Source organism: Crocodylus siamensis, chromosome 1 (assembly GCF_052110815.1).
Source record: "Crocodylus siamensis isolate JL-2025a chromosome 1, ASM5211081v1, whole genome shotgun sequence".
Taxonomy (NCBI): Eukaryota; Metazoa; Chordata; order Crocodylia; family Crocodylidae; genus Crocodylus; species Crocodylus siamensis.
The window spans coordinates 426,309,812-426,336,973 of record NC_143395.1 but is presented as its reverse complement, the minus strand read 5'-3'; the positions used below and the strand labels follow the sequence as shown (position 1 = coordinate 426,336,973).

Genomic DNA, 27,162 nt, shown 5'->3' with positions numbered 1-27,162 from the left:
TGACAAGCAAGAACCAGTTCAAGGTGCATACCACTGCAACCTTCACTTGCCAGCTCTAGGGGCAGGCAGCTCTTGCACAAGCTCTGCTTTACTCTCAGTGAAAATGAACCAGCTGGAAATCCTCTTATACAACCAGCTCCATGCATCTTGTGATATGCTCATCCCTTCTTCCCAGTGCTAGTGTTTGAGAGCTCGTGGGGTGGGATGGGATGGGATGGGATGGGATGCAGTAGCATTCCCAGCATCAGCCTCAGCATTTTGTGCTTCATGTATGAAACCAGCAAGTCCACACTTGTGTAGATACTAGCTCGCATCAGGAGAGAGGGATGGGGTTTGGAACCCCTTCATTTGGATAGGGCCCCAGGCTCTGAGTTTAATGGTGGCAGTAGGAGTTCAGACTGTTTCAGATCCAGGCTCCCCTAAGGGCAGGGAATATACTGTAGACCAGCCCCATGCCACCCAGCCTAATCCGTCCTGCTGGCATCCTGGAACTTATTTCCTTCCTGGAAGCATGCATGTATGTATGCAATGAGGTTTTATTTTATGTAAATAATTTAGGAAGTGTTTAAACCATCTGTTGTACTCAATTACAGTTCTCCTAAATAATCATCCTATTGCACATACATTTTCTTGATCTGCCTACAGAAAGATTCAAACACGTACTGGTTGGGAATGGGCAGGTTACACTGGCTATAGCCCATCTCCTTAAGCTACTGTCTTGCGAATACTGGCCGACTAGAAATCCTCTTGGTACCATATAGACGCTGTTATCAGTTTACAACAGTTAGCAGAGAGCTAAACCTTCTCTGATGAAAGTTTTTCACTCGGCTTTACCAGAGTGGTGGTTGATACCATTCATTACCTGGGATGTGTTTTAGGCAGCTTGAAACTATGGTCGTAATTAGGGATCTGGGTTTTCCATTCATCATGGAAAATGTGACAAAACCCAGATTTTCTTATTTTAGAAGAGAAAAATGTGGGAAACGGTGGGTTTCCCCTTGCAGGCTGCAGAGTTCCAGTCTGCGAGGGACTGGGGGGAGTGGAAGGAGGGCAGTCAGGCAGGGCGCACCACGTACATGCATGCACATACACAGGCAGCAGCTGGGGCTCAGGTGCTGCGGACCCAGGCCCTGGCCCTGTAAGCCTGGCGGCTAGGGGCCCCCTCTGACAGGGTGGGGGAGGGGAGGGGGGCTGAGGTTGGGGAGTGAGGGGCCATGGCATGGACAGGGCACCAGCACAGTAGGGCTGCTCAGCAAAACAAAGCAGTGAGGAGGGACAGCCACAGCTGGACCCATGTCCTGGTGGGGAGCTCCTATTTTCCCTGCGATAAACCCAAAATCAAACACCAAAATTTATAGGTATTTAGAATTTATTATATAGTGCTTGAGGCACTGGTAGGCTTCCAAATTGCTTTAAAAAAATTGTAAATATATCAATAAAACATTGTGTTCAACTGATACCTATATAGACAGTGGCATTTCATTTTAAAATCACAGAAAAACATGGATTTTGAGGTTTTTAATAAGAGAATTTGAAATTTTTAAACAGAAAACCAGCATCCCTGATCATAATTAGAGCTGTGGTTTGATCCCCCAAGTATTTGTGAAGAGAAAAAAAAAACAACAACTCCCCAAAAGTGATTCAAGGTTGACAGAGCAAGTGTCTTACTCAAATGATTCCAGATTTGGATCACTAATTGTACTCTTTCCCCTTATTTGCTGCACCACATTCAAGATGCTGCTATTCAGTGTGTAGGTTTACAGCATTTAGGAGCAAGAGGGGTGGAACCATTTAAATTAGCAATTCTCAAAAATGTTGAGGTTTTGGACTCCTGTGCTTCTATATTATGGGTAGTAAAACAGTAACACTTTGTCACTATAACAGCAATCTAACCAAAGATTCTTTTTCCTCACTTGTAGCATATTTATTTCAATACCATGCCCCCAAGGTAAGATGCATACCCCATTTTGGGAAGGCAGGATGAAGAGAGAAGTGTTCTCTTTTAACAAACTGTTTCCTCATTTAAAATAGGCACCCCAATATTGGATTGCTAGTTTTAGGGGAAAAGGCGAGTATGGTACAGGAAGGTATTACCACTTTCTCATTTCTATTTTGTCCTCTTGTATATTCTAAGGTTGAAAAATACAGTTTTAAGCAAAGGGTTCTCACTTTAAATACAACATAGCTGGCACTCTGCTATAATAAATGGCATCTGCCAAATGCCCATCTAAATGGAATTACTCTTCCAGTTTAAGGAGACTACATCCATACTTAAGTGACGCTTAAGTCAAGTACTTTGCCTTTCAGTTGCAAGGGCATACTTCCAGTGACTGCTACTTACCTGGAGATTTTGAGAGAAGCGAGGTTTTCTAGGGATAATCTTTTATTGGACCAACTGCACACTTTGAAGAGATGCCAGACCAACTTTTGGGCTCAAAGTGCCATCCTGGAGGCCTGGCAGGAGGCAGGGCAGAATGATACGTTAGAGACGAACAGTTAGTCTTTAAGGCACCACCCTGCCTTGCCTTCTTCCTGCCCTCAAATTAACATGCCTAACTACCTCTCGGGATGCTGGCACAGGTTACCTTTAAGCCATTTTAGATCTGTGGACTTTTAGGTCATCTTAAAGTTAGAAGAGGTTTGAATTAGTTGCAGGAAAAACTTAATGCTGGCCTAAGCCGCACACCTGTGACTTGCCACTAGAGGGTCTGAAGAGCAGAGGTGTGAGCATGGAGCCAGGAGCCTATCCCTCCCCTGGGGTGGGAGGAGTGGGGAGGGGGCCACGCAGGCCTTGGAGAAACCAGCTTGTGGCTCCTCTCCCTCTGCAGCAGCAGGAGATGAGGTAGTTAAAGGGGAGAAGTCTTGAAAAGCTGTTTGAAGTGAAGCGTGGGGGGGTAGGGAGGAGTACAGAAAGGAGTTGGGGGGGAGAAGATACATTTAAGAAAAATTAAATGCATCTCAGTGAATTGGGATTGGGTCAGGGGTAGCTGGGTGGGAGGCAGCAGGGGCCATGCTGGCTGGGATGTGGGACCCCCACTTCAAGGAGATCTGTCAAGCCGCTCTCAGCTCCACTGGTCCCTTCTGGGCAGAGGGCCATCTACCCCGTGCTCCCGTTCCAGACAGCAGAAGAATTCAATTCACCCACCACAGGGGCTATAAGCAGTTAACTGAATTTCTGCCTGGCCACGGGTTCCCTGCTCCACAGCACTCGCACCAGGGCAGAGCTGAGAACCAGCACACTCACTGCACAGCACAGACCACAGTGCTGTCTTGGGACACTTGGGCCAGCACCACCCCCTGGGCAGTAGAGTTCAGAAGGGTAGAAAACTTGCTCCACAGAGCACACACACGTTCGTGTGTGTTGGGGGGTGGGGATGCATTCTGGGATACTGGAGGACATCTCCATGGAGAACAACTTCTCAACCTGGGTAGAACAGATCAAAGATCAGCTTTGCCCCAAATGGCATAATTTTAAAACGCTTAAAGGGTACTTAGGAGGGGTAAATATATGAATGCTCATGTTTTAACTGCCTTTAGAAGGATTTAAAAGGTATCCTGCAACACCTCCCTCTGTTTGGGATAAAATAAGTGTAGCCTGAGCTAAATACCAGATAAAAAACAGTGGCTCATGTTAAATCTATGCATGAAGGAAAACAGTCCTTTAGAGAGATGGAGGCAGACGGTAAACTAGGATGAAAGAAGTTGCTTTTAACTTCAAAGCAAGAGAATTTTAGATAAATAGATAGCCTTAGTTATGTAAGAGAGCACAGCCACAGAGGAGAAAAGGGTCATTATTACCTGTGGAGTACTGAACGGTTCAGAGATGCACCAGCTCAATTATAATGAGCCATGAAACTATTGCCCATTTTAGTCCATGGTTGTTAGCATCCAGTAATCTTATGACTGTTCCCAGCCCTGTCTTCTGAAGGTGTTTTGCAGATTTGCCTTGAACACAAGGACTGTGGGGTCAGAAATGAAGTGATCATTCGGCAAAAAATGTTCTCCCACTGGTGACTGGATGTTTCTTTTTTCACCTTTTTTCTGTGATTGTTCATTCTGGAGTGTAGTAGCAGTTTAGTTTCACCCACACAGCTTCTGTGAGCACATTTAGTCCCTCAGAAGAGCTATGCCACATTGGGATAGGTGCGTAGGTCCATGGATTCTGATGGTCATGTTTGGCTGTCTTCAGGAGCACTGTTCTAACAAGGTAACCCTAGCAGACCCATCAGGGATTGAAATGATTGAGCTTCTTTTAAAATACGCGCGAGAAGGGTTTTACAAAAGTTATATAAGTAGCATATGACTAACCTACCTTAAAAGACCTACAGAAGGGCACCTGGTGCTCAACAGCTTGTTTAACCCGTTTCTAACTCTGCAGTTGGTCCAACGTAAAAGATACCACCAAAAAAACCCTTTATTCTTTCACATTTTCTGGGGCATCCAGTTACTTTACTACTGGAGATTTTGAATAGTCTGGAGGGAAAGCGAGTCTCGTCTGATGGTGGAAAGTATTATAGGTCTTGAATTGGCCATAAGTAAAACATTCTAACCATTTTCCATCAAGTTTTACTATTTTTAAGGATACCTTTTCTGCCTTTAATAATTAAATATGAGTAATCAGTTTTTGTAATGTAATTTTTTTTCAACTTGGAATTGAAATGGATGGAAATTAACAGAACATGATCACCCTATCAGTGTGAAATTCTTCTGTCACTATCAACACCAACACTACATGTAATCTGGTAAAACCCATAATGAACAATGCTTCTTCCATAGGTCCCCACAGATGGAGAGTAAATGATTTGGGCATAGTCACAACAAATGTCAGGGCAGAAAACTGAACATGCATTTCCCACATGCCAGGCTACTACTTACCACTAGGCCTTCCTTCCACCTACTGTTAATACTACTTTTGGCAAAGGAACATTGCAAGGCGGGGTGGGGGGAAGCATGGCTGAAATTTTAGCATGCCTGTCTAATGACTGACTGCCCTCTGTGATCCAGCTTCAGCTGCAGGCCACAAGTCCCCTGGAGCAGCTAGCTGCCTGCACTTGCCTTCCTCACTGACCCCGACTCCTCTGCAGCAAGGGGAATTGCAGATGCGGTAAAGCAGCAGGCTCCACAGCAGAGAAGCGCGCTGCAGAGGGAGTGGATAGCCTGGCACAGCTCTGTGCCATCACCCCCATGCCAGGTCAGGCCTGCAGGACAACTTGCAGAGCCCTGCCGTAAGGGGATTTCTATGTAGGTTAGTTCCAATATATTCAGAACCTACTTTATTACTTGTCCTTGAAGGTTTGTTTTAATTTTAAAGTTGAAGACAGGTTTTGATCCTTTTACAGTCTTTAAAAGGGTGGGTGGTTGGTCAGACTTCATTACCAGAAGACTGACTCTAAGAAAACTGCTGATATTGTACAGCAGCATGAAACAACTAATAGGACTTAATGCACATTTCTTGAAAGGGCAAGTAGAAACACTGAAGTTCTTGAACTTAGTACTGGCTCCCTGTTTTCTCCTTGAAATTACAATACTTTCTTTGGTGTGACAGCATACTAGGTTGCAAGACCCTGAATTTAAGAATACAAATGGATTTCAAGATCCTGGCTGGGGAATGCTAGCTCAAGTGTCACGTAATAGTACTCAAAAGCGCTGCTCAGCTGCAAGCCCAATTAGCTTTTACTTCCAATACAACTGAACAAATAACTACATTTCTGTATTTTTTTTTTGTTTTAGTGTGTAGGTGCCTGTCTTTTCATTTAACCCAATGTATTGAGACCTGCTGTTAAAAGCACTGGATACTGTTGACTTCAGAGTTGTTTTAAATTGAATTGTTAGTGCAGAGCTGTGAGTTAAGTGAACAGGAAGGAATCAAAGCTAGCTGAAGACATGAATTGCCAATGCTTAAAATATATTTCAGATGTGCAAGTAACCCATAGATCAAGAATCTTGCTGTTTCTGAAAATAACTGATATATTTACTCTTCAGATCTCGGGTCAGTCCCCTCTTTTAACAGACTTCCTGTATGGCCTTAGGCAAACTGCCTCACCTCCGTTCCTGAAATGGGTTAGTAATGTTTCCTTAATTCCGTGGTTGTAAAGATGGCTTGAATGTTTCAGATGCTTGGATACTATGTAATAAGGCCATAAAAACCATGCATAATATTATATTTGAGCACTAATGTTAGAAGATCTCAACTTGAGAAGCAGAACTGCGAACTGGGGATGCAGGGCCAATACAATTGAATACTACTAACATGATTTTTATTTATTCATTTAACTGAAGCTTCAGGCAAGTACCGAAACCAGTTTTTGGCTCTTCTTCTGCACTAGTAACAGACATTCTACATATTCACCTGCAAGTGCAGTCTGGGCAGCAGGATAGTTCTTTTCCTACTTGGTGTGTTGTCCCTTTGAGCCTGTTAACTGAAACCTGTGGTCAGCTGGTGTGTGATAATTTATTCATACCTCCTCAATATGTAGGAAGTGAAGATGATGGCTACTGAGTCAGAGGAGGTCACCTGAAAAATGGAGGCAATGATGAAGCTGACTGAATGCAAAAGCTGCAGGACTATATGGAAGCCTTGAATGGGTATATGGTGAAAGCTATAGTTTCATAGTTGGTAGGGTCAGAAGGGACCTGAGCAGATCATGTCTGACCCCTGCCATGGCAAGAAAAAGTACTGAGGTCAAATGACCCCAGCAAGGTGTTCATCTAGCCTCCAAGGGTAGGAGCCAGCACCACTTCTCTTGGAAGTTGGTTCCAGATCCTAGCCGCCCTGACTGTGAAGTTGCGCCTCCTGATATCTAGCCTAAATCTCCCCTCTAGTGACCTTTATTCCTGGTCACTCCTGGCAGTGCTCAGGGGAACAGGGACTCCCCAGTGCCTGCTGGTCCCCCCTGACTAGTTTGTAACAGGCCACTAGATCCCCCCTCAGCCCTCTCTTGTGGAGGCTGAACAGGTTCAGGTCCCGTCGCCTCTCCTCGTAGGGCCTGCCCTGCTGCCCCTGACCATGCGAGTGGCCTCCTCTGGACCCTCTCCACGTTGTCCACATCCCCCCTGAAGTGCGGTGCCCAGAACTGGACGCAGTACTCCAGCTGCGGCCTGACCAGTGCCACAGAGGGGGAGGATCACCTCCCTGGACCTCCTCAAGCAGGTGATCCTCCCCCTCTATGCAGCACTGGTCAGGCTGCAGCTGGAGTACTGCATTTGTGGATGCACGACAAGGTGCGGCTGGCCTTCCTGACTGCGTCCCCACACTGTCGGCCCATGTTCATCTTGGCATTAATCATTACCCCAAGATCCTTTTCTGCCTCTGCCTTGACGAGAAGGGAGTCCCCCAGCCTGCAGGTATGGTGCTGGTTATTCCTCCCCAGGTGCAGCACCTTGCACTTGTCTGTGTTGAATCCCATCCTGTTCTCATCCGCCCACCCCTGTAACCTGTCTAGGTCCGATTGCAGCCTATTCCTCCCTTCTAGCGTGCCCACATCCCCCCACATCTTAGTGCCGTCAGCAAATTTGAACAGGGTGCTTTTTACCCCTTCATCTCATCTATGCATGAAATGGTTTTCTGATAAAAAGTTTGTGGAACAGGAGATCCAAGGACCTGCGCTGCAGTTGAAGCAGTGGTGAGGATTTGAGGACTGAACAGAGTAGAGCAGGCTATGGGGGAAAACTAGATTTGTCAATACTTCCTGAATAAGAGGACCTGGACAGCAGACCTAGGCATGAAGTCTCATGGAAGTACAAACATAAGGGTAAGACTGAGGAAGCTACTTAGTTCAGGGGAGAGTTTATGCTATAACATGGATAAGAAATGGGCAGAAATTGGAGTTAAGGAGGGGTGCACTGATACACAGTGGTTACCTATCGGATCAGCACTGATAAAAGGAGAAGTGATATTATTAGCCATCGGCTTTTTTAGGTCATTGGCTTTAGCCAATAATTACAGCCGTGTGCCTGGAGCACCCTGGCAAGTTTAGTTCAGTCCCTGCACCCAGCCGCCAGCCTGAGCCCGCAGCAGACTGCAGACCCCAGTGAGCAGTGTGAGGGGAAGGGGGCACCGGAAAAGCAAATGAAACTGGCTCCTGCTGCTGCCGCCACCACGACAATACTTCATGCATAGCAGGGGCCTTAGCACTAGGGCTGCCGTGAAGACGGGCTGCATGCGGGTGGGGCAAAGTGCTGTGCAAGGGACATTCTGCTCCACCGGGCACCTTTGCAAAAGCAGCTTCTCCCCGGTGGCTGCACAGGGCCTGTCAGTGCTGAGACAGCAGAGTGCTCTGGGACTTCAGACAGCACTACTGTCCATGCAAGGGTCCACCCTGCCCATGCAAGACAGCAGCATGGCCTGCATAGGGAGCGGGGCTACAGATAGGAGCCATGGACGAGGGGGCAACACACATGAGAATAAGGCGGTCACCGCTTTTCTCATTGAGGGGTGAAGCAGGCAGGAGGCATACACATTATAAATGCAAAACAAGCAAAAAAAGGTTTATGTCAGTAATTTAAAATGCCTTGCACTATTACTAAATATTGGTTAAAAATCGGATCAGCATCAGCCAATATGGTTGGTTAATCATCAGCTATCAGTATTGGCCAAGAAAGTCTTTATCAGTGCACCCGTAGATCTAAAGGCAGCTAGAACAGCAAGGAAAGAAGAGAGGTAATAACAGAGGTAGTCCAGGACTGGAGCCAGAGAAGGAATGAGAACAAATACATGGAATGCAAAAGGAATAGAAGGGAGAGGACTGAATCTGTGCCAACGCCAGGAATTGGGTGTTGCAGAGTCATTAGCAAGAAGAATCAGCAAGCCTGTCTCTACAGTGGGTCCAGATAATAAGAGTAAACAGAGCGAGCCGTAAAAAATGGAAAATGCTGATGATCTGCAAATAAATCTGTCCTGGAGATCAGCAAGGGGTGGTATGAAGTCCAAGGTCCTGCACTTCGGGACTGATAACAAGAGAGATTTTTGTTGTAAGCTGTGAACTCCTCAGCTGGAAACAACAGAGGAGGGCAAGGAAGACCTGCCTGTGGAGTCTAAGCACAAGGAAGACAAGGCACCAGCGTGGCGTGCGATGAAAGAGGCAAACGTGTTCTTGGGATAGTGGGAGAGATATTTCTCAATAGGAATGAAGTATTTAACGGTATTGTACAAAGGTAGTGATAGCTCAATTCTAGCCAGACCGGCAACCCTTAAGCACATTAACCCAATGAGCTGTGTGGCTTGGATGGCTCTTTTGACATTTTTTGATGGTTCAGAAAGATCAATTCAAACTGAAACAGCTGCAGAAAAGGACTGTTAAGATGATCAGGGGAATGGAGAGGCTTACAAGAGGCAGCAGTGTTGCTCCTTTAGGTTCACAATGTCAGAGAGGAATAGGACTGTTGTATACATAAGGAGAAGTAAATGCCAGAGAGGAAGAAGAGCTATTTAAGCTACTGAATAATGTTGGCACAAGAAGAAAATGCGAGTAGACAGGCCAGTGTTGAATTTAGGTTGGAAATAAGGGAGGCTTCTAGGGGGAATGAGGTTCTGGAACAGCCTTCTAGGAGTACTAGGAGCAAAAAATGCATGACTAGTTCTGTAACGGTGGGTCCTGAACAGTTCACAAATGTGATTCGTATACATGCCTGCAGGACGGAGAGCATGAGGGACTGATCTCTGGTTTAGGAAGTCCAGTTCTGGGATCTTGCTCAGTTAAAGTTAAACAACAGGAAACTTTTTAAAATTTGAAGTGTCAAGGTTTGTTTGTTGGTAGGAATCTGAAATACAAGCTGCATTTTCACTAAACACCTTTGGTGACGCAGGGTAAGAAAGCCTCTCTTCTCTCACTGCCCCATCTAAACTTCACTGAATTTTTACCTCTTAACCCTTCAGGCTGTGTACCTCCCCTGACAGACTACAGGTAGCACAGAACTATACAACTACTGGCCACGAAACTGTTGGTACAACCTAAGTATTTGCTGTTCACCCCATAATAGTTCTCAGGTGACACTTTCATACCAGAACTGCAGTTTTGAAGTCTTGTGCAAGTTTCAGAGCTGCAGCTGCACTTTAAGTGCCAAGAACACCTTCAGGGGAGAGAAAAATGGAAGTGCACAGCATGGTTCCAAGCTGAAGGAAGAGGCCTGAAATTTCATCTCCAAGTGCATTAAGTGTTACAGGCAAAAGAGGTGCAATTAAATGGAGGCTCACAAAACACAAGAAGAGAAGACTGCAAGGGGCCTCCTAGAACATGAAGTCCAGTCCCCTACATTTTTCAGGCAGTTTTTAATCCGAAGTAATTCTTTAAGTCACCACTTCAAACTTTCACCCACAATTGCAAGGAACAGTATGTAAACCCCAGGAACGCTCTCTAACATGCCAGAGGTAAAACAGGAGACAGCCACTGTGGTGCCCTGCTGCTGCAAGAACAGGGAAACAGTTGCTTGCTCAGCAGGTCCTAGGCAAAGGACCATGCCCCACAGAGAGAGGCAGCCCCTGCCCCCACAGCCCATGCGGTTTGAAGTATGCAAAAAAAAAAAAAATCCTTCCTGATGCCAAACTTGGTGATCTGTCTGACCCTTGTCTAAGCTCTACTTGGTTTCAAACATACAGAGAGCTTCTTTGGTCTTCATACAAATTCTCCCCACGGTGGAAAATAGTCTCCAACCATCTCTTGTTGAAACTAGACACTCACCCTTAAAACTTAAGTAGGAATTGCAATGTTCTAGTGGCTACACTGGTAGTTGAAAGACATTTCAATATTCTGACTATAAAACACAGCAACTGTACATCTCAGTGGCCAATAGTAAAACTGGATTATTCTGACTAAAAACAACATATTACCTTTAGATGCACAAGTAGTAAAGTAAAGCATGTGTGGAGCTGAGGTTTCATGCTGCATTTCTTGAGGGGCCTCTGGTTAAAGCTATAGAATTTAAAAAGGTGGGCTGTCTAAAAACTCTCTAACCACTGTCACTGTTTCCTATGGTAGGGTTTATAGACATGTCTGCATGGGCTCAAGGCTGGAAACCCCAGTTCTTAATCTAACTGAAGAGTCTTCTGTGTTTAAACTTAAGGCATTGAAGCTGAAATTCTTTCTTCGCATTTTTAGACGTATATTTCATGCATGTGCTTGCTTGACACTTTTCTATACCATTCCTTTTTTTAAAATCCCAACATATGAACTAAGTAGTAAATGTTTAATTTGATTGCTAGACAGAAGGATAGGATTTTTTGTCTTCTCACTTAGAATGCAATTGTATACTGTTGAAGCAATATAGTTATTAAAAATGAATTGTTTTTATCTGTTTTCTATAAGCCAGATCTGTTCAACTAGGTATAAACAGGCGTTAATGCCTTCCAGGTCTTGCTGCAATATAATGCTTCATGAAAACTGGAGAAGCCAGTTTCTCCAGTCCTGTCTGTGATGCAACAATGACTTGCATCAGCTTTTACAACAATAAGACAAGGCACTGTCTTGTCATGACAAGTGTCATAAGCACTGATGCAGACTTTCTGTACACCAAATAAATGCATCGACCGATAATGAAATTAGAGAGGGCATAGACAGCTGTATGGTGGGATCCTGTCATCTTTCCTATGGGCAGACTCTGGCACTTGGGGCTGCATAGTTCCTTTTTAGAGCTTGCATCTTCCTTGTACGAGGCACTGAATCTAGTACCAGCCATTAAAGTTTCCTCCTAGTAGAAACTGGCTCTATTCCTTACAGTGAGTGTAGGGAGTTGAGTTTTCCTGTTGCCTACTGTTTTTAACTTTCTCCTTGTGAAAAAAAACCCACTATCTACAATTCCATTAAGAAAAAAACTTAACTCCAGTAGAGTAGCCATATTTGACTTGCAGCAACAGATCTACTTTATTTTGTTCATCTTATCAATCACAGAATGAAAGATCTGGTGTATTTCTGACTTTGAAGGGTGCTCCATTTCTGTCAAGATGCTCAATAGCCATTTTGCATATTGGAATATATAGCTATATTTTTAGACCCTTCACTAACGCAAGGACAAAAACCTCTAACATTATTAGTCAAGTAGGGTACACTATTGCTTACTGAGTTGCAGCTGAGCTTTTTTTTTTTTTTTTAATTAAAGTGATTATGGCAATATAAATTTAAAAAGTTTGGATCATGAAGCATCTGACTGAAGAAGAGAGATGTTCTGTTCTTGTTTTGACTTTTTGCTTAAATTCATGAGAAGTTTTCCAGAGTATTTGAGAAGGTGCAAATAAACAGGAGCATCCAGATGGGCATTTAGTCAAGTAAGAATTCCGTTTTCTACCCCAATGATTTTTTTTTTTCTTTAACTGCAAAAGGATGGACAGACGGACAATGGTGGAATATTCGGAGCAATTGCAATGGTTCAATACTCAGAGAGGTACAAACTGATTGTAATAAGGGACATTCAAGTCTCATGGTGGTGACAACCAGAAAAGGTTCTAGAAGTGGAACAAAACATTTTCAAATTAAAAATCACACAAATTTTTGAATTGTTGAATAAAAAGGCCACCACCTCTTAACAACACACTGGAGAAGTGACACTCTGGATGAATGGAAAAATGTTTCATTTCAGATGTTCAAAAAAACAAAAAAACAAAAAAAACACAAAAAACCCCCCAAAACACCAAGTAAAGCTAGTGTAGTCAGTTTCAGTTTTGCACTTAAAAAAAGGTTCCAGTGCCTGAAGTATCAGACCCTGCCCCCCTTAATAGGGTTTAAAAAGGGTTGAACAATACCGATTGCTATTAGTTCATTCCCATTTAAAGTATGAATGAACTGCACTAGCTACTTGGTACAATGTTTTTGATGCTAGTGCCTTAGAAGTCCTTTTTGAAAGCATGCTTGGGCAGCAATGTCCCATCATACTTAAGTGTTTGCGTTCAGAACCAAAAGGAACACACAGCATAGTGCTGAAGGGAGGATCAGACTCCTATCTACTTGCTCCAAGTCACTACTGCGACATATTTAAGAAACTCACCTGATTTCTTTCAGTCCTTCTTTCTGAATAACTTGAAGAATCTCTTTATGGCTCATAGGTGTATTAGGGTATTTCTCCAGGACCTGGCAAGCAAAAACAGGATTAAAAGTGTAAGTTATTAATCAACTCTCCCCCATATCCAAGGTATTTATCCTGAAAACCATTAAATGTGGTTCATGCCTCCAGGGGGTGAACTGGAAGAAGGGAACTACTAACCTGCAGAAGTCTCTTCCCTACCCCCAGCATCCAAAATGAAAATCACAAGCCACCTGGTGGACTGAACAGAAGTCACAGAATCACCGAGTGGGAAGGGACCCAGACAGATCATCGAGTCCGACCTTACTGCCATGGGCAGGAAGGAGCACTGGGGTGGCAGGGGTCATAAGACCCCAGCCAGGTGCCTGTCCAGTCTCCTCTTGAAGATCCGAAGGGAAGGTGAGAGTACCACGTCTCTGGGAGCCTATTCCAGGCTCTGGCCACCCTTACGGCAAAGTAGTTCTTCCTAATATCCAACCTCAACCTCTCCTCCCTCAGCTTGTGACCATTGTTCCCGGTGACTCCAAGGGGGGCCCTGGGGAACAGACTGTCCCCGAGTCCCTGCTGCTGGCCCCTGATAAGGTTGTAGCAGCCACAAGATCCCCCCTCAGCCTTCTCTTGCAGAGACTGAAGATTCAGGTCCCTCAGCCTCTCCTCATAGGGCTGGCCATGGAGGCCCCAACCATACGAGTGACCTCCTCTGGACCCTCTCCAGGTTCCCCACGTCCCTCTTGAAGTGCGGCACCCAGGACTGGACACAGGACTCCAGCTGCGGCCTGACCAGCACTGCATAGAGGGGGAGCAAGACCTCTCGGGACCTGTTAGTGATGCCCCTGTTGATGCAGGACAGGGTGCGGTTGGCTCTGCCTATTGCTTCGTCGCACTGGCGACTCATGTTCATCCTGGAGTCAATCCTGACTCCAAGATCCCTCTTTGCCTCTGTGCTGCGGAGAGGGGCAGCCCCTAACCTATAACCATAATGCTGGTTCCCCCCCACACAGGTGCAGCACCCTGCACTTGTCCTTGTTGAACCGCATCCTGTTCAGATCTGCACACTTCTCCAACCTATGCAGGTCTGCCTGGATGCGGTCCCTGCCTGCCGGCGTATTCACTTTACCCCCCAGCTCGGTGTCATCAGTGAACTTGAGCAGGGTGCTCTCCACACCCTCATCCACGTTGCTAATGAAGATATTGAACAGTGATGAAGGAATTTCCGATTTTTTTTTTTTTTTTTTTGCACTTCTGTACTTAATTGGCACTCTCAGATGTCTTGAACTGGTGGACATGTAAGAATCAGATCTATGGAGGATTTGGACTCAGAAAGTTACATTATAGTGCTGTACATGGAAAAGCAGAATGAGTGAAAAACATTAGAGCACACGAAGTAAAGGGAAAGAGGAATGACTTCCTGGAAAGAGCTCTGTCTTACAGAGAAACATTCCTGCATGGAATAAGATGATCCAACCTCATCAGAAACAAGTCCCATATCCACATTCAATTGTTACAAACTTTACTTGGAGGAAAGGGTCCCCGAAAAGGGATCAAGAACAAAATAAAATGGATACTACTGCCTCTGGCTACCTACAACGTCTATTTTAAAACCATAATTAAGTATGCACGATGGAAACAGTGATGGTATTTCCCACGATTGGGTGTAGGAGCACTGTTTTGGTGCAGCTTCCAGCCAACAGCTGATATGCATGGTATGCAGACATTAGGCTCAACACAACCCAAGCACCTTTTTGGTAGGTGTACCACAAAATTAGCCCCACACTCTCCCAGTTCCTCTCCCCAATCTGCTGCTGTGCTTTCTGTTCCCTACTCTGTACTCCCTGCCCAGTCTCCTCCTCTGCTGTCTGCCTCCTGCTCTGCTCTATCAGCTGCTGTGAGGTCTTTCCCCTACCTGATCTTCCAAGTGCCACACACAGGCTGGCTGTGCCAACTGTGCTACTAGGAAGATAGTGTTCCTTTTCTGAGAAGTGCTAGTACCAGAATGATTTTTGATGTGGCACTAGCATGGGATATCAGGACCTGAGCTGCATCCTGGAATTCAAAGAATGAAGCTAAACAGATCTCTACCCTGGAAGCACAAATCCTCAATGTCTGCAAGTATATGGGATTCCTAGAGGTCCACTGAACTGCAATTGCTGGAAGCATAGATCAAGCAGATGCATTCAGTTATCCAAATCACAGAAATGAAGAGCTGGAAGGGACCTCGAAAGATTGAGTCCAACCCCCTGCTCCAGGCAGGAATCCTGCTGAGATCAAACGATCCCAGCAAGGTGTCTGTCCAGGCTGCTCCTGAAGACTTCCAAGGTTGGGGGCTGCACCACGGCCTTGGGAAGTCTATTCCAGATCCTTGTCACCCTTGCAGTAAAGAAATTCTTCCTTGCATCCACTGGCACAGGTAACACTGTTGGCTAATCATGTGTCCTTCCTTAAGGGTGTTTCACATACTGTCTGCACTGCCATGGCAGTTGAAAAAGGAGGTCACTGTTTGCCACAGAAGGAAACTACACTTGCAAACATGGCTTAATAATTTGTAGTTGTGGTATGAGGACACTGAAGAATAAAAAAAAAGACAAAACAAAACAAAAAAAAAAACAAACTTCTCTCTATAAAAAGGTCCAGCCTTTTGAAGTCCTTTGGTGAATTTTATTCTAAGGTGTTTGTTATTGTTCTTGTTATTGAGGTTTTTGTCTTGTTTTGTTTTGTTTTTTGAGACTCCAATCTGGATATATTTGTAAGGCCAAATCACCAGAATTGTGTTTTTATAATTTAGGGTTTTTTAGTATCTCAAGCAGTAAATGGCCCATATTTTCAAATTGCAAGGATGTTTTGTCCTACTGGGCAGTTAAAACTGAAAAGTCTCAGCCTCGGTGTGAATATCAGAAATACCAAGCTCCCTTCAGCCCCTTTAAACCAAGCTTTAGGCTAAGATAGTCCAAGCGCCCAAAAGCATTGCATATTGAAGTGATTCCTGCAAAGTATATAAAAATACAACCTCTTCCCACTTCAAGTGGATGGTCAGCCCCATCTTACATAGGCTTACAGACTAAGCAGGCAATACAGCATGCAGACACATGAGAAAGTGAGGGCAAGACACTTAAAGATTGCTGTGGTCCAGTCATTAATAAGACTGCGATTCTCGAGGGTTGTTAAATGCCATCTTGTGTGTCTGCACAAAAACTCAGCACATTAGGCCTTACTCCCAATCAGGTTCACTAAGCACTATGTTTAACGTCCTCTCTATCGTCAAACAGAGAAGTCATGGTTCACAATTAAACAAGAACTGACAGAAGCAAGTTTTTAGCAGGAACAAGCACCCTGGTATTGCAGTTTCCTTTTGACAACTGTGCAAATCATGTCACTTCCCCACTTCTATTTCACCCTTCCCCCTTTCGAGCAGTTTCACTTTTGTTCTGAGATCAAACTCATTCTTCTGACCTACAGACTTCATTCTAAATTAGGAATATTGGAATTTGAACTAGTCTTTGTCAGCATTAGAAGAAAACAAACCAGTATTAAATAAGCCAGTTATATAATGTAAGTGGGGATAGAGAAGAGAGAATTCACCTTGAGCTCTGCAAGAAACATAACCCAAATGCCTTATATTTTAATGGAACTATTATGCTACTAGAAATAACATCAGCAAGAGTGGAACTACTCCAATTCATTCAGACCCAGCAATCATACCTGCAACTGTGCACTGTTTGCTATAGGTACAGGAAGTGTTCTGTAAGGTTCATAGATTGCTAGGGGCTGGAAGGGACCTGGCAAGATCATCGGGTCCAGCCCCTTGCACCACGAAGACAAACAACTGGGGTCAGGTGACCTCAGTGAGGTGACCGTCTAGTTTCCTCTTGAAGATTTCCAGGGTAGGTGATTGCACCTCTGGAGGGAGCTTATTTCACAGTCTGGACACCCAGACCAAAGAAGTTTTTCCTAGTGTTAAGCCTGAATCGGTCTTCCAGGAGTTCGTGGCTGTTACTCCTAGTTTTCCCCCCAAGGGTGCCCCGGTGAACAAATTGTTCGCCAAGCCCTCCAACTGTGGTCTCATCAATACCAAGTAATGTGGAAGAATCATTTCCTTGGTTCTGCTTGATCTATTTGAATTAAAAAGGCCGTGGGCCCTTGGTTCTGCTTGAGATGCATCAATTGATGCATGCCAGCATACTGTTTGCCCTGCTGGCTACAGCGTCGCACTGCTGGCTCATGTTCATACTGCGGTCCATTATTATCCCCAAGTCCCTTCCAGTCATGATGCTAGTCAGTTTGGCACCATCAAGTCTGTAGGTGTGCAGGGGCTTAATCATCCCCAGATGGAGCACTTTACACTTCAATGCTGAGCCTCATCTGGTTCCAATCTGCCAGCCTGTCTAGGTCCACCTGTATCTGCAGCTCATCTTCAAGCGTGACCACACTTCCCCATAACCTGGTGTCGTCCATGAACTTGGTCAGCGAGCTCTTCACCGCCCCCCCAAATTCAAATAATTGATAAAGATGCTGAAAAACACTGGACCAAGCACAGACCCCGAGGGGCACCACTGGATGACAGATCCATTCATTAGGACTCTCTGGGTCCTGCCCCACAGCCAGCTTCCTGCCCATTTCACTGTTGAGCAGTAAACCTGCAATCCTCCAATTTTCCCATGAGATCATGGGATACCAGATCAACGGCCTTTTGGAAGTCAAGGTACACAATGTCAACCTCCTCTCTCTTATCCAGGCAGCAAGTTACCCGGTTGTTGTAGGAGCTGCGGTTGGCAAGACAAGACCTGCCCACAATGAAGCCAAACTGGCTGCCATTCAGAACCCTACCATCTGCCGGCCTATCACATATAGCCTCCTCGATGAATTTTGCTAGGATTTTCCCTGGGACAGAAGTTAGGCTGACTGGTCTATAGTTGCCCAGGTCCTCTCTCCTCCGCTTCTTGAAGATGGGCATAACACTGGCCCTCTCTTCCAATCTTCAAGGACCTCCCCCGAGCGCCACAATTTTTGGAACAGTTTCACCAGTGGTTTCGTGATGACTTCAGCCAGCTCCTTCAGCACCCTCTGATGAAGATCATCTGGTCCTGCTGACTTATAAAAATTAACTTTTCTAACTGATCATGCACCACCTCAATGACAGCAGTAGGAAGGTGATCATGCCCACTATGCCCATTCTAAACCTGATCTAATTTGATTTTCTCTTTGTAAAGGCAAAAGGCAGGGTGGCACTTTATAGATCAGGAGTTGACAGCCCTTGGCACGAGGCCATTTTGCTAAGCACACCACAGCCAGCCTGGGCTCTGGGCAGCTGCCGCTGGCCATGGAGCCTGGGCTGCTTGCAGCAGGCAGTGGGCAGGCTGCAAACAGCTGTACTGGGGAGCGTGGCAAGGAAGGGCCTGCGTCTCTGCTGCTACAGCAAGGATCAGGCCCCTCATGACTCCCCCACTGTCCACCCCTGGTACACCAGCATCTTCCAAGTCCAGGTTACCAGGTTTTTGGCAGTCAGTCTAAAAATGTTGCTGACCCCCATTATAAACCAACTCTTTCAGGGAGTTATGAGCTATTGTAGGCTCCATCCTTCTTTGTCAGATGCTAATCAATGGACTTGCAGAGAGCAGGCCCTGCTCTGAGCTGCTACAATACCAATGCCATGACAAGGACAACAGAATCCCTCCTGCCACCTACAAACACCAACCTGGACACATTATTAACCACCTCTAGCTCCTGGAAAACAAACAATCATCAAGACAGTCTTGCGAGAAAAGCCTGTCCTAGTGTACAGGCAGCATCCCTCCTTCCCCTCAAGCCTCAAATGATGGCTTCCCCAGCAAGACTACTTAAGTCCTATTCTCATCAAGCCACCAGATGCAGATGCCAGCTGTGCCCCCTCATCCACACAGACTACATCATCACTGGGCCAAACAACATGGATTATAACATCCCAGGTTCTTTCACCTGCTCCTCTACCAAATGTCACATGCCATCATCCACTTAAAGCATCTCTCTGCTGTCTACATTGGACAGACAGGGTGATCCCAATGTGAAAGAACGAATGTACAATGATCTGATGTCAATTCCAGAAAGACAGAAAAGCCCATGGCAGAACACTACCCTCCCTGGATATTCACTGATCTCAAGGACTACTGTTCTTAAACAAGAAAAACTTTAAAAACAAACAAACAAAAAACAACACAACCTTCAACATGAAGTTGCAGTACAAGAAATCATCCACACACTAGACTAGATTGTGTTTAGCATGGTCTCAACCAAGGCTCTGGATTCTTATCCTGTTACCTGGACTAGATTTCACAACCTTATGTCCCTCAGTGGGTTAACTGCTTTGCTTACCCCTTTTGAGCTCTTCAACCCACCTTTACCCCTCTCAGCAGTGGCCTCTCCATTCCTCCAATTTTCCCCATCCTTTCTATTTCAGTTCTTTTCTACTTACTATCAATGGACTCTGCAGAAAGCAGGGATACTATCTGACAAGTAGGCTTGAAAGCTCATACTTCTATGAATTAGTCTCTACAAGGTGTCACCCTGCCCTGCATCCTGCCTAACTTTAGACTGCCACTGCTAAATACCTTTTAGTACATGGAAAAGTACAGCGGCTTTCATGTGGAACACAGCACCAGAAAGCTAATAAAAGTCCAATCAATACTGGACTTCAAGTATAGCCCATCTAGGCATACACTTCTACTGGTTTAACTAAAAGCTGCGTTTAAAGAAAAAAAGGATTTAGTAAGCCAGTACAACTCCCTGAGTCTGTATCGGTTCCACTAAACTGATTTAGTGAAATGAATTCTAACTTGTTTAGCTTTAGTCTAAGTAAATGCAATTAAATAACAAGCAATGCATCAACAAGACAGCGAAGGGTTAAATACTGAATTATTTGCTGAAATCTAAATATTTCCACTTGCATCACAGGCTGTTATTTTAAAAAGTTGAAGAGATTTCACTGCATGGCTGCACTATTAATAGCTGATCAGGCCACAGCAGATCTATGGTCTCAAGTATTACGCTCTTTCTAGATTCTTTAATACCAGGGACTGCAAAGACAGACAGTGGGAAAGGATCTTAGAAGAGGAGGTAGAGCACAGCAGCTTCCCCCCCACCCCACTGGCTGTGGGGGCTGTCCGTCAAGCAGCCCTACCCCTCACGGCCAACTGGAGAGGGGTGGGACCACATGACAGGCAGCCCTCTCAGCTAGTCAGCAGCAAGGGGCAGCCGCCATTTTGCTGGCAGCCATCCCCCTCCCCACCCCAGCAAGCTGCCACAGCACTTTGTTGAGTCCCCCTCTGCCCCTGCGGATTTCACAAGCAACGCCCACATTTCATGGCATCTGCAAAACCACAAGTTCAGTAGGTCCCCAAACACAACTTTACTAGCATCTGGAGAGGGAAAGGCTCTCGAGTAGGTCCAGGGAGGTGATCCTCCCCCTCTGTGCGGCACTGGTCAGGCCGCAGCTGGAGGACCGCGTCCAGCTCTGGGCGCCGCACTGCAGGAGGGATGTGGACAGCATGGAGAGGGTCCAGAGGAGGCCACTTGCATGGTCGGGGGCAGCAGGGCGGGCCCTACGAGGAGAGGCGACGGGACCTGAACCTGTTCAGCCTCCACAAGAGAAGGCTGACGGGGGATCTGGTGGCCTGTTACAAACTAGTCGGGGGGACCAGCAGGCACTGGGGGAGTCCCTGTTCCCCCGAACACCGCCAGGAGTGACCAGGAATAGCGGTCACAAGCTGGCAGGGGGTAGGTTTAGGTTAGATATCAGGAGGCGCGACTCCATGGTCAGGGCGGCTAGGATCTGGAACCAGCTGCCAAGCAAAGTGGTGCTGGCCCCTACCCTGGGGGTCTTTAAGAGGAGGTTAGATGAACATCTTGCTGGGGTCAATAGACCCCAGTAATCTTTCCTGCCACGGCAGGGGGTCGGACTTGATGATCTGCTCAGGTCCCTTCTGACCCTAGAAACTATGAAAGGCTGATCAAACAGCCAACAGGGTTTTACTGAAAACAAACCTGATCTCCTCCTTTGTCAAAAGTAACTACTTGTGGGTGGATGAAGGGAAAGTTCCAATATTATGCATCTGGGCTCCAGCAAGGCTTTTGACAAGATCCTAAATGAACTTCTCAAACAAATTCAAGAAACGTGGGCTGGACAAAACTACTGTAAAGTGGTTAGACACCTGGCTCAACAGCCACAGGCAAAGGGTAATTATTAATGGACCCATGTCGGAATGGCAGGAGGCTTCAAGCGGCTACCCACAGGGGTCTGTCCTGGACCCGGTGCTGTTTAACAGGTTTATTGATTATTTATGTGCATTGAGAGTTTCTTGAGCAAAATTTGGAGATGAGAAACCTGGGAAAGACTAAGAACATCTTGGAGAACAGAAGCACAATTCAGAAAGATCTCAATAAATTGGAAAACTGGGCTGGAGCCAAAAGGATGAAGTTCAATGTTGGCAAACGCAAGGTTTTACACCTACCTCTTCCTGGGATTCTCTCAAGCGCAGATTAACTGTTGCAGCAGCAGGATGTTGACCACTATGGCCCCCCTGCTTTACCTGGGGCAGGCTAAGGTGTGATGTAAGGGCTGACCAGAGCACTGTGCCATGAGGTTACAGAATAGGTTTCTGCAGGATGATCCTACCTCAGGCAGAGGATTAGACTAGACGTGACCTGGGGAGCTCCTCTAGTCCAGCATAAGCCTTCTATGATCTTACGAAATCCAGTGACACTTTTCTAGAAACTTTTGGTAAGCCATTCACTGGATATCCTTTGGAGCAGTGCTGTGCAGAGGTAAAGCCTTCAAAGGTTCATAGATTCATAGACCCGAGGGCTAGAAGGGACCCCAGAGGATCAGAGTCCAGCCCCCTGCCCCAGGGGCAGGAAGTCAGCAGGGATCATAGGATCCCAGCAAGATAAGCACCCAATTTTTTCTTGAAGGTGTTCAATGTAGGTGCTTGAACCATCTCCGATAGCAGGCTATTCCAGACCTTGGGGGCTCAGACAGTAAAGAAATTCTTCCTTATGTCCAGCTTGAAACAGGTCTTGCAGTAGTTTATGACCATTCAACCTTGTCAACCTTTGGGGCGCTCTGCTGAACAAGTGTTCCCCCAGATCCTGGTGGTCACCCCTGATAAAAACTTACAGGTGGCCACCAGATCACTCCTGAGCCTGCGCTTTTCCAGGCTAAAGAGCCCCATGGCTCTCAGCCTGTCGTCGTAAGGTCTGTTTTCCTGACCTCTGATCATGCGCATGCCTCTCCTCTGCACTCTCTCAAGCTTCTCCACATCCTTTTTGAATTCTGGAGCCCCAAACTGGACGCAGTACTCCAGCTGCGGCCTCACCAATGCCGAATACAGTGGAAGGATGACATCCTGGGATTTACTTGAGAAGCATCTATGGATGCACGCCAGCGTTTTGGTCGCTTTACTAGCTGCACCATCGCATTGCAGGCTCATGTTCATCTTGTGGTCAACGATGACCCCCAAGTCCCTTTCATCTATATACATGCAGCAGGTTTTTCCTCCCAACGTGGAGAACCTTGCATTTTTTGGTGTTAAATCATCAGGTTCTCATTCACCCAATTCCTGAGCCTGTCAAGGTCTGCCTAGATCACCCCTCTGTCCTCAGGTGTGGATGCTTTGCCCCAGAGTTTGGTGTCGTCGGCGAACTTGGCCAGTTCGCTTCTGACACCAAGGTCTGCATCACTGATGAAGATGTTAAATAGTATGGGCCTTAGGAGAGAGCCTTAAGGGACCCAAGGTGTCTAAGCAACTGTCAAAACAGTCTGAATGTTTCACTCCAAGTTAAGCTTGTTCTACTCATCAAGGTAGATTTGTTCTACTCATAAAGGGATGAATAATTGCTTTATATGTAGCATTATATCATTGTGATGGCAACAAGGGTAACATTCTGCTCCTACCTCCATGCAACAAGACTACGTATACCCCAAAAGCCTGTGCAGGTTCACATGCAATGAACAGTTTCTTTACAAGTCAGATTACAGTCAACTGGGGGAAGACAGAGGTGCCAGTCTGAATGAAAAGCCTGGCGACCACAAGTCAAATGCTCTTACCACAAACCAAGGCAGACTGACCTTCCTTGCCCTGCACCAGCATTGGAGAACAGGGCTGCAACCATTTAAAACCAGGAGTGCCCAAGATATGGCCCAAGGGCTGGATCTGGTTTGCAGAGCCATGTTATTCTATAGGGCTCTCTACAAGTCTGGAGTTTGGCAGCATGGCAAGCGGTGGCAGCATGAATTGCTGCGGCTCCCATAAGTAACACTGCCACTGCTTGTCCTGACCCCAAATTTCCAAACCCGTGGGGAGCCCTGCAGGCCAGATCTTGAGCACAGAGTGGTGTCATCTGGCCCACAGGACTGGAAACCAGGCAGTAAGAGTGGCCACTGCCACCAAATCCCAGCCCTGCAGGGCCAAATGAGTTAGATACCACTGGGTTTATACTCTTGACACAGAGGAGAAAGCTAAGAAGCTGATGATAGATAAACTTACACAGGAGACAAAGAGCTAATTATACACATATCTAGGAAGGCTGTTTCAAAATATGGCAGGTTGCATGCAAGAGGTATCTTGGCCTACCTCAGAAGTTTAAAGAAAAGGGCTGAAAAATCTATTTGTTTTGAATAAGACCATGAAGTGGCAGGTGTTGGTAGTGATGCCACTGCATTTCTTTATGTGTATATACTACCTTGGAAGAAACAATGACTTTTTCCCCCTATTAAAGCTGCAGGAACATATACAACTCCAAGGAATGGGTCTCATTTTGGCTGCACCTCGATTCCCCCAGTACTGTCCCTCATATTCACGAAACCTCTCATTTTGCTATCAGTACAGTATGGAGGATCCAACCTGCAGCTGCTGGCATGAAAAAAGTGAGGCAGACAACACAATTTGGGCACTGAGCCACCTCAATCTCATCTATCAATACATTTTCACTGCTCTCCTTCAATACCCTCACCATCTTGCCTGTACTGTTTAGACATTCGAAGAATGCAATTTCTTGCTACACTTCACTTGCTCTTTATCATTCTTCTTCCTCCCCTAGAGTCCTCTGTGACCTCTCTCCAGTGCTGTCATTTGCTAAGGGATTCTTATCCAGTATTTGGAAGTTTATATTGCCAACAGCAACATCAATGGAGACTGCGCATCCATTGTGTGTGCAGCACACTGGTTAGGGACGGTTGAGGGAGGCACACAAGCTTTAGCTTTTCTCTCTAACTTCTGAAGCGTTCTAAGTGCCAAGTAAGATGGACTTGATTAGCGGCTAGTCTGGTAGCTTCCAATCGAGGTAGGACAAAGTGCAATAACAACTGCTGATGGCCTCCACTCTTTCCAGCAAGTAATGTTAGCCAAAAGGAGCTCTCCATACTGCACTCCTCTGTAAGCCTCTTGACAAAGTTTAACAGCTTCAGAATAAGAATTATAGTCTACACTTACTCTCAAAATTCCCCAAATATACACTTATAGAACCATAGACCATTAGGGTTGGAAGAGACCTCACTTCCATTAGGTAACCAGGGGGAACCGATTCATTTCCAACTTACTGCAGAATCTTATCCACCTTAGTCCACTAAACTCACTGTCCAGATGGAGGCTTCCACATTACACTCACTGTGACGAGGGTAAAGGCCGATTCAGCTGCCACATTCTAGACATCTAAATAATATGCTCCATTAAATTTTCCATGATTTCAGGCAAAGAAAGTGAGGCAATGGATATAAAACAGCTCACTGCATTATTTTCACCACATTCCTACAGTGCATTAAAGAAGAGGATGCAACTGTTTAAAAGGTTTATTCAAGTGAGGTTTGAGGAGTCTGACAGCAAGGTGTCTTGGGTTCAAGAGTTGGTTTGCTATAAACTACCAGGTTCTCCACATTTTCTTAATGTTGTGTTTTCTCTCCCAAACTCTAAAAGGAAAATGGAAATCTCAACCCAAGCAAGACTGAGTGCTGGGTGTCATTTCACAGTTGAAATCTTGCTTTCTTTTTGCTCCCCATGTAAAGGAGGGATTAAGTTTTCCAATTCTCACTTAGGTTTCTTCAACTGTCATTTCTGCCACTTGCCAGAAGCCCCCCCAGATGTCTGAAACAGACTATCCTCAAAACTGAAAATCCTAACATCTTGGGCAAATACTTCAGAGCTCTGTGAAACTCGCTCTCTTTCATCTTAATTTACCATCCTGTGCATTAGTGGCCCTATAGTTTAATCATATGAAATCTAAAAGCTCATGCTAAAAATTAAACAGGCCATTTAGAAATTTGGTTCCAGAGAGGATAGAGTGGAACTATCTTCAGCAGTTACAGGACTACATACTAGCCGGTGTTGAATGCCATTTTTTTCCTCTTTCAGAACACGGGAACCAGTGACTTATCTGCACCACAAACATTTTAAGAAGAAACAGTTTAACACTACAAAAACTAGGGGTCTCCTGTGAAATTCCTCCTCATTCAGTCACTACACACATTATATTAGGGTAGAGCTAGCATATGAAATAATACTGTCATTTCATCCAGGCAGTAATAAGATGGGGGGGGGGGACAGGACACGACACTCCGTGATGACTTGACCTAGACTGCAGTATCTTTTCTACTCATCCAATTAGCCAAATGCTATTCAAAGGTGTGGGGGGTTTGTTTTGTTTTTTAATCAGAAATGAGGTCAAGAGGGAAGGGCACTGATGTAATTAGAGACCAAGTGCCACAAAATACATCTGGATGTTATTGTTTTTACCTACTATTTAGCCTTATAACATTTACACTGTGCTTATTCTGGCTACTTGTTCAGTAAAAAGGAGCTGACAAAGAAGAGGTTCCAGTGAATCGTGTCTTTTTAGTGCAAAAACAATTTTAAAAACCCCAAAATATCCAATGATGCAACAGACTGAGATTAGAAATAAGAGGCTACCCAAAAGGGGGCATGCCACATTAAAACAGCAAAAGTTTCTTTAAACTAAACAGCACTTGCTGAAAAATTGCGGCAGAGCAAAATGTAGATATGAGAAAAAAAATTTTAAAAGTTGTTTTGTTACTGTACAGAGATACAAACCAAATTCTGAAGATCTCTGTACCTCTGTATTCCTGACAACAGATGAGAAGGACAAGCTAGGAGCTGGATCACTCCTTCAATCAAGCAATGCTTTAGATTAGGCATCTCTCTGTTTCCAAGTGTCTTCACAAAACTAAATGCAGAGGGCTTTCTTTTCCCACAGCAAGCTTTCTGAAGGACAACCCTCTTGGCTCTTCCCATCTTCCAATAACTCCTGAACAGACCCAGAAGAAAGTCTTTAGATTAGGCCAGGGATGTTAAATTCACCTGGTACCTTAGACCAGATCCAGCCTGCGGGGCCCCTTGGATGCCAGATCCAGCCCAGGGCATGCAGCTCTGACCTGGGGCATGAGGCAGCAGCACTTCTGGCTCCAGCATGGGACATCCAGTGCAGCTCTGGCTCCCACCACAAACCTCATGTTGGAGCTGGAGTGCTCACTGCTGCCACTGAATGCCTCATGTAGTGGCCACAGCTCCAGCTTGGGGCATATAAAAAAAAAAAGTTAGTGTCAGTGTTTGATTTTTAATATATGACTTGAGGGGTTTTTCTAGTTCCAAGAAAGCAAACCCGCTTCCCAAAAGGAGTCCTTCTAGTGGCAAGTGGAAGGACTTCTGGGGGCAAAGTTCAAGAGTCAGGGGGGCAGGACTACCTCTGTGGCCCTCGTCAACTCATCAAAACTCATTAAGCGGACCTCCAGCCAAAATAATTGCCCACCTCCAATTTGAAAAAGTCAAGGATTTCAAGATGGCAATTAAAAAAATATACATATATCAAATTTTAAATCAGCTCTGTCATTTGTACTTTAGCAAATAAGTGGAGAAAGCTGCATCCTTATTGGTAAAGAGAGCCTAATTAAGCCATGTAGATTTACAACTAACCAGAGGCTTTATACTAGATTTGGCAAGATTTTTTGCTAGTAAGGGGGTCCCTTCATAATCCCTCGTGGGAGCCAGCAGTCTTCACTACCAGGAGGGGAAGGTGCTGGCTGGCAGGGCAGCACAAAGGGCATCAGACTAGATGGTGGCTCCCCCCAGGGTGTCTGCCAATCAGCATCAAGGGGTGCAGCCATCATGAAATGACCGTGGA

At 45.5% G+C, this 27,162-nt stretch overlaps 1 protein-coding gene across 1 annotated transcript in view; it reads right to left on the bottom strand.

The window, feature by feature from the left end:
- The window catches only part of ASXL2 (ASXL transcriptional regulator 2), a 197,710-nt gene that overhangs the window by 127,883 nt on the left and 42,665 nt on the right, over positions 1-27,162 (bottom strand). The window contains exon 2 of the mRNA XM_090031189.1: positions 12,973-13,055. Coding sequence (XP_089887315.1) covers positions 12,973-13,055 — 83 coding nt within the window. The remainder of the gene's footprint in view (positions 1-12,972; positions 13,056-27,162) is intronic.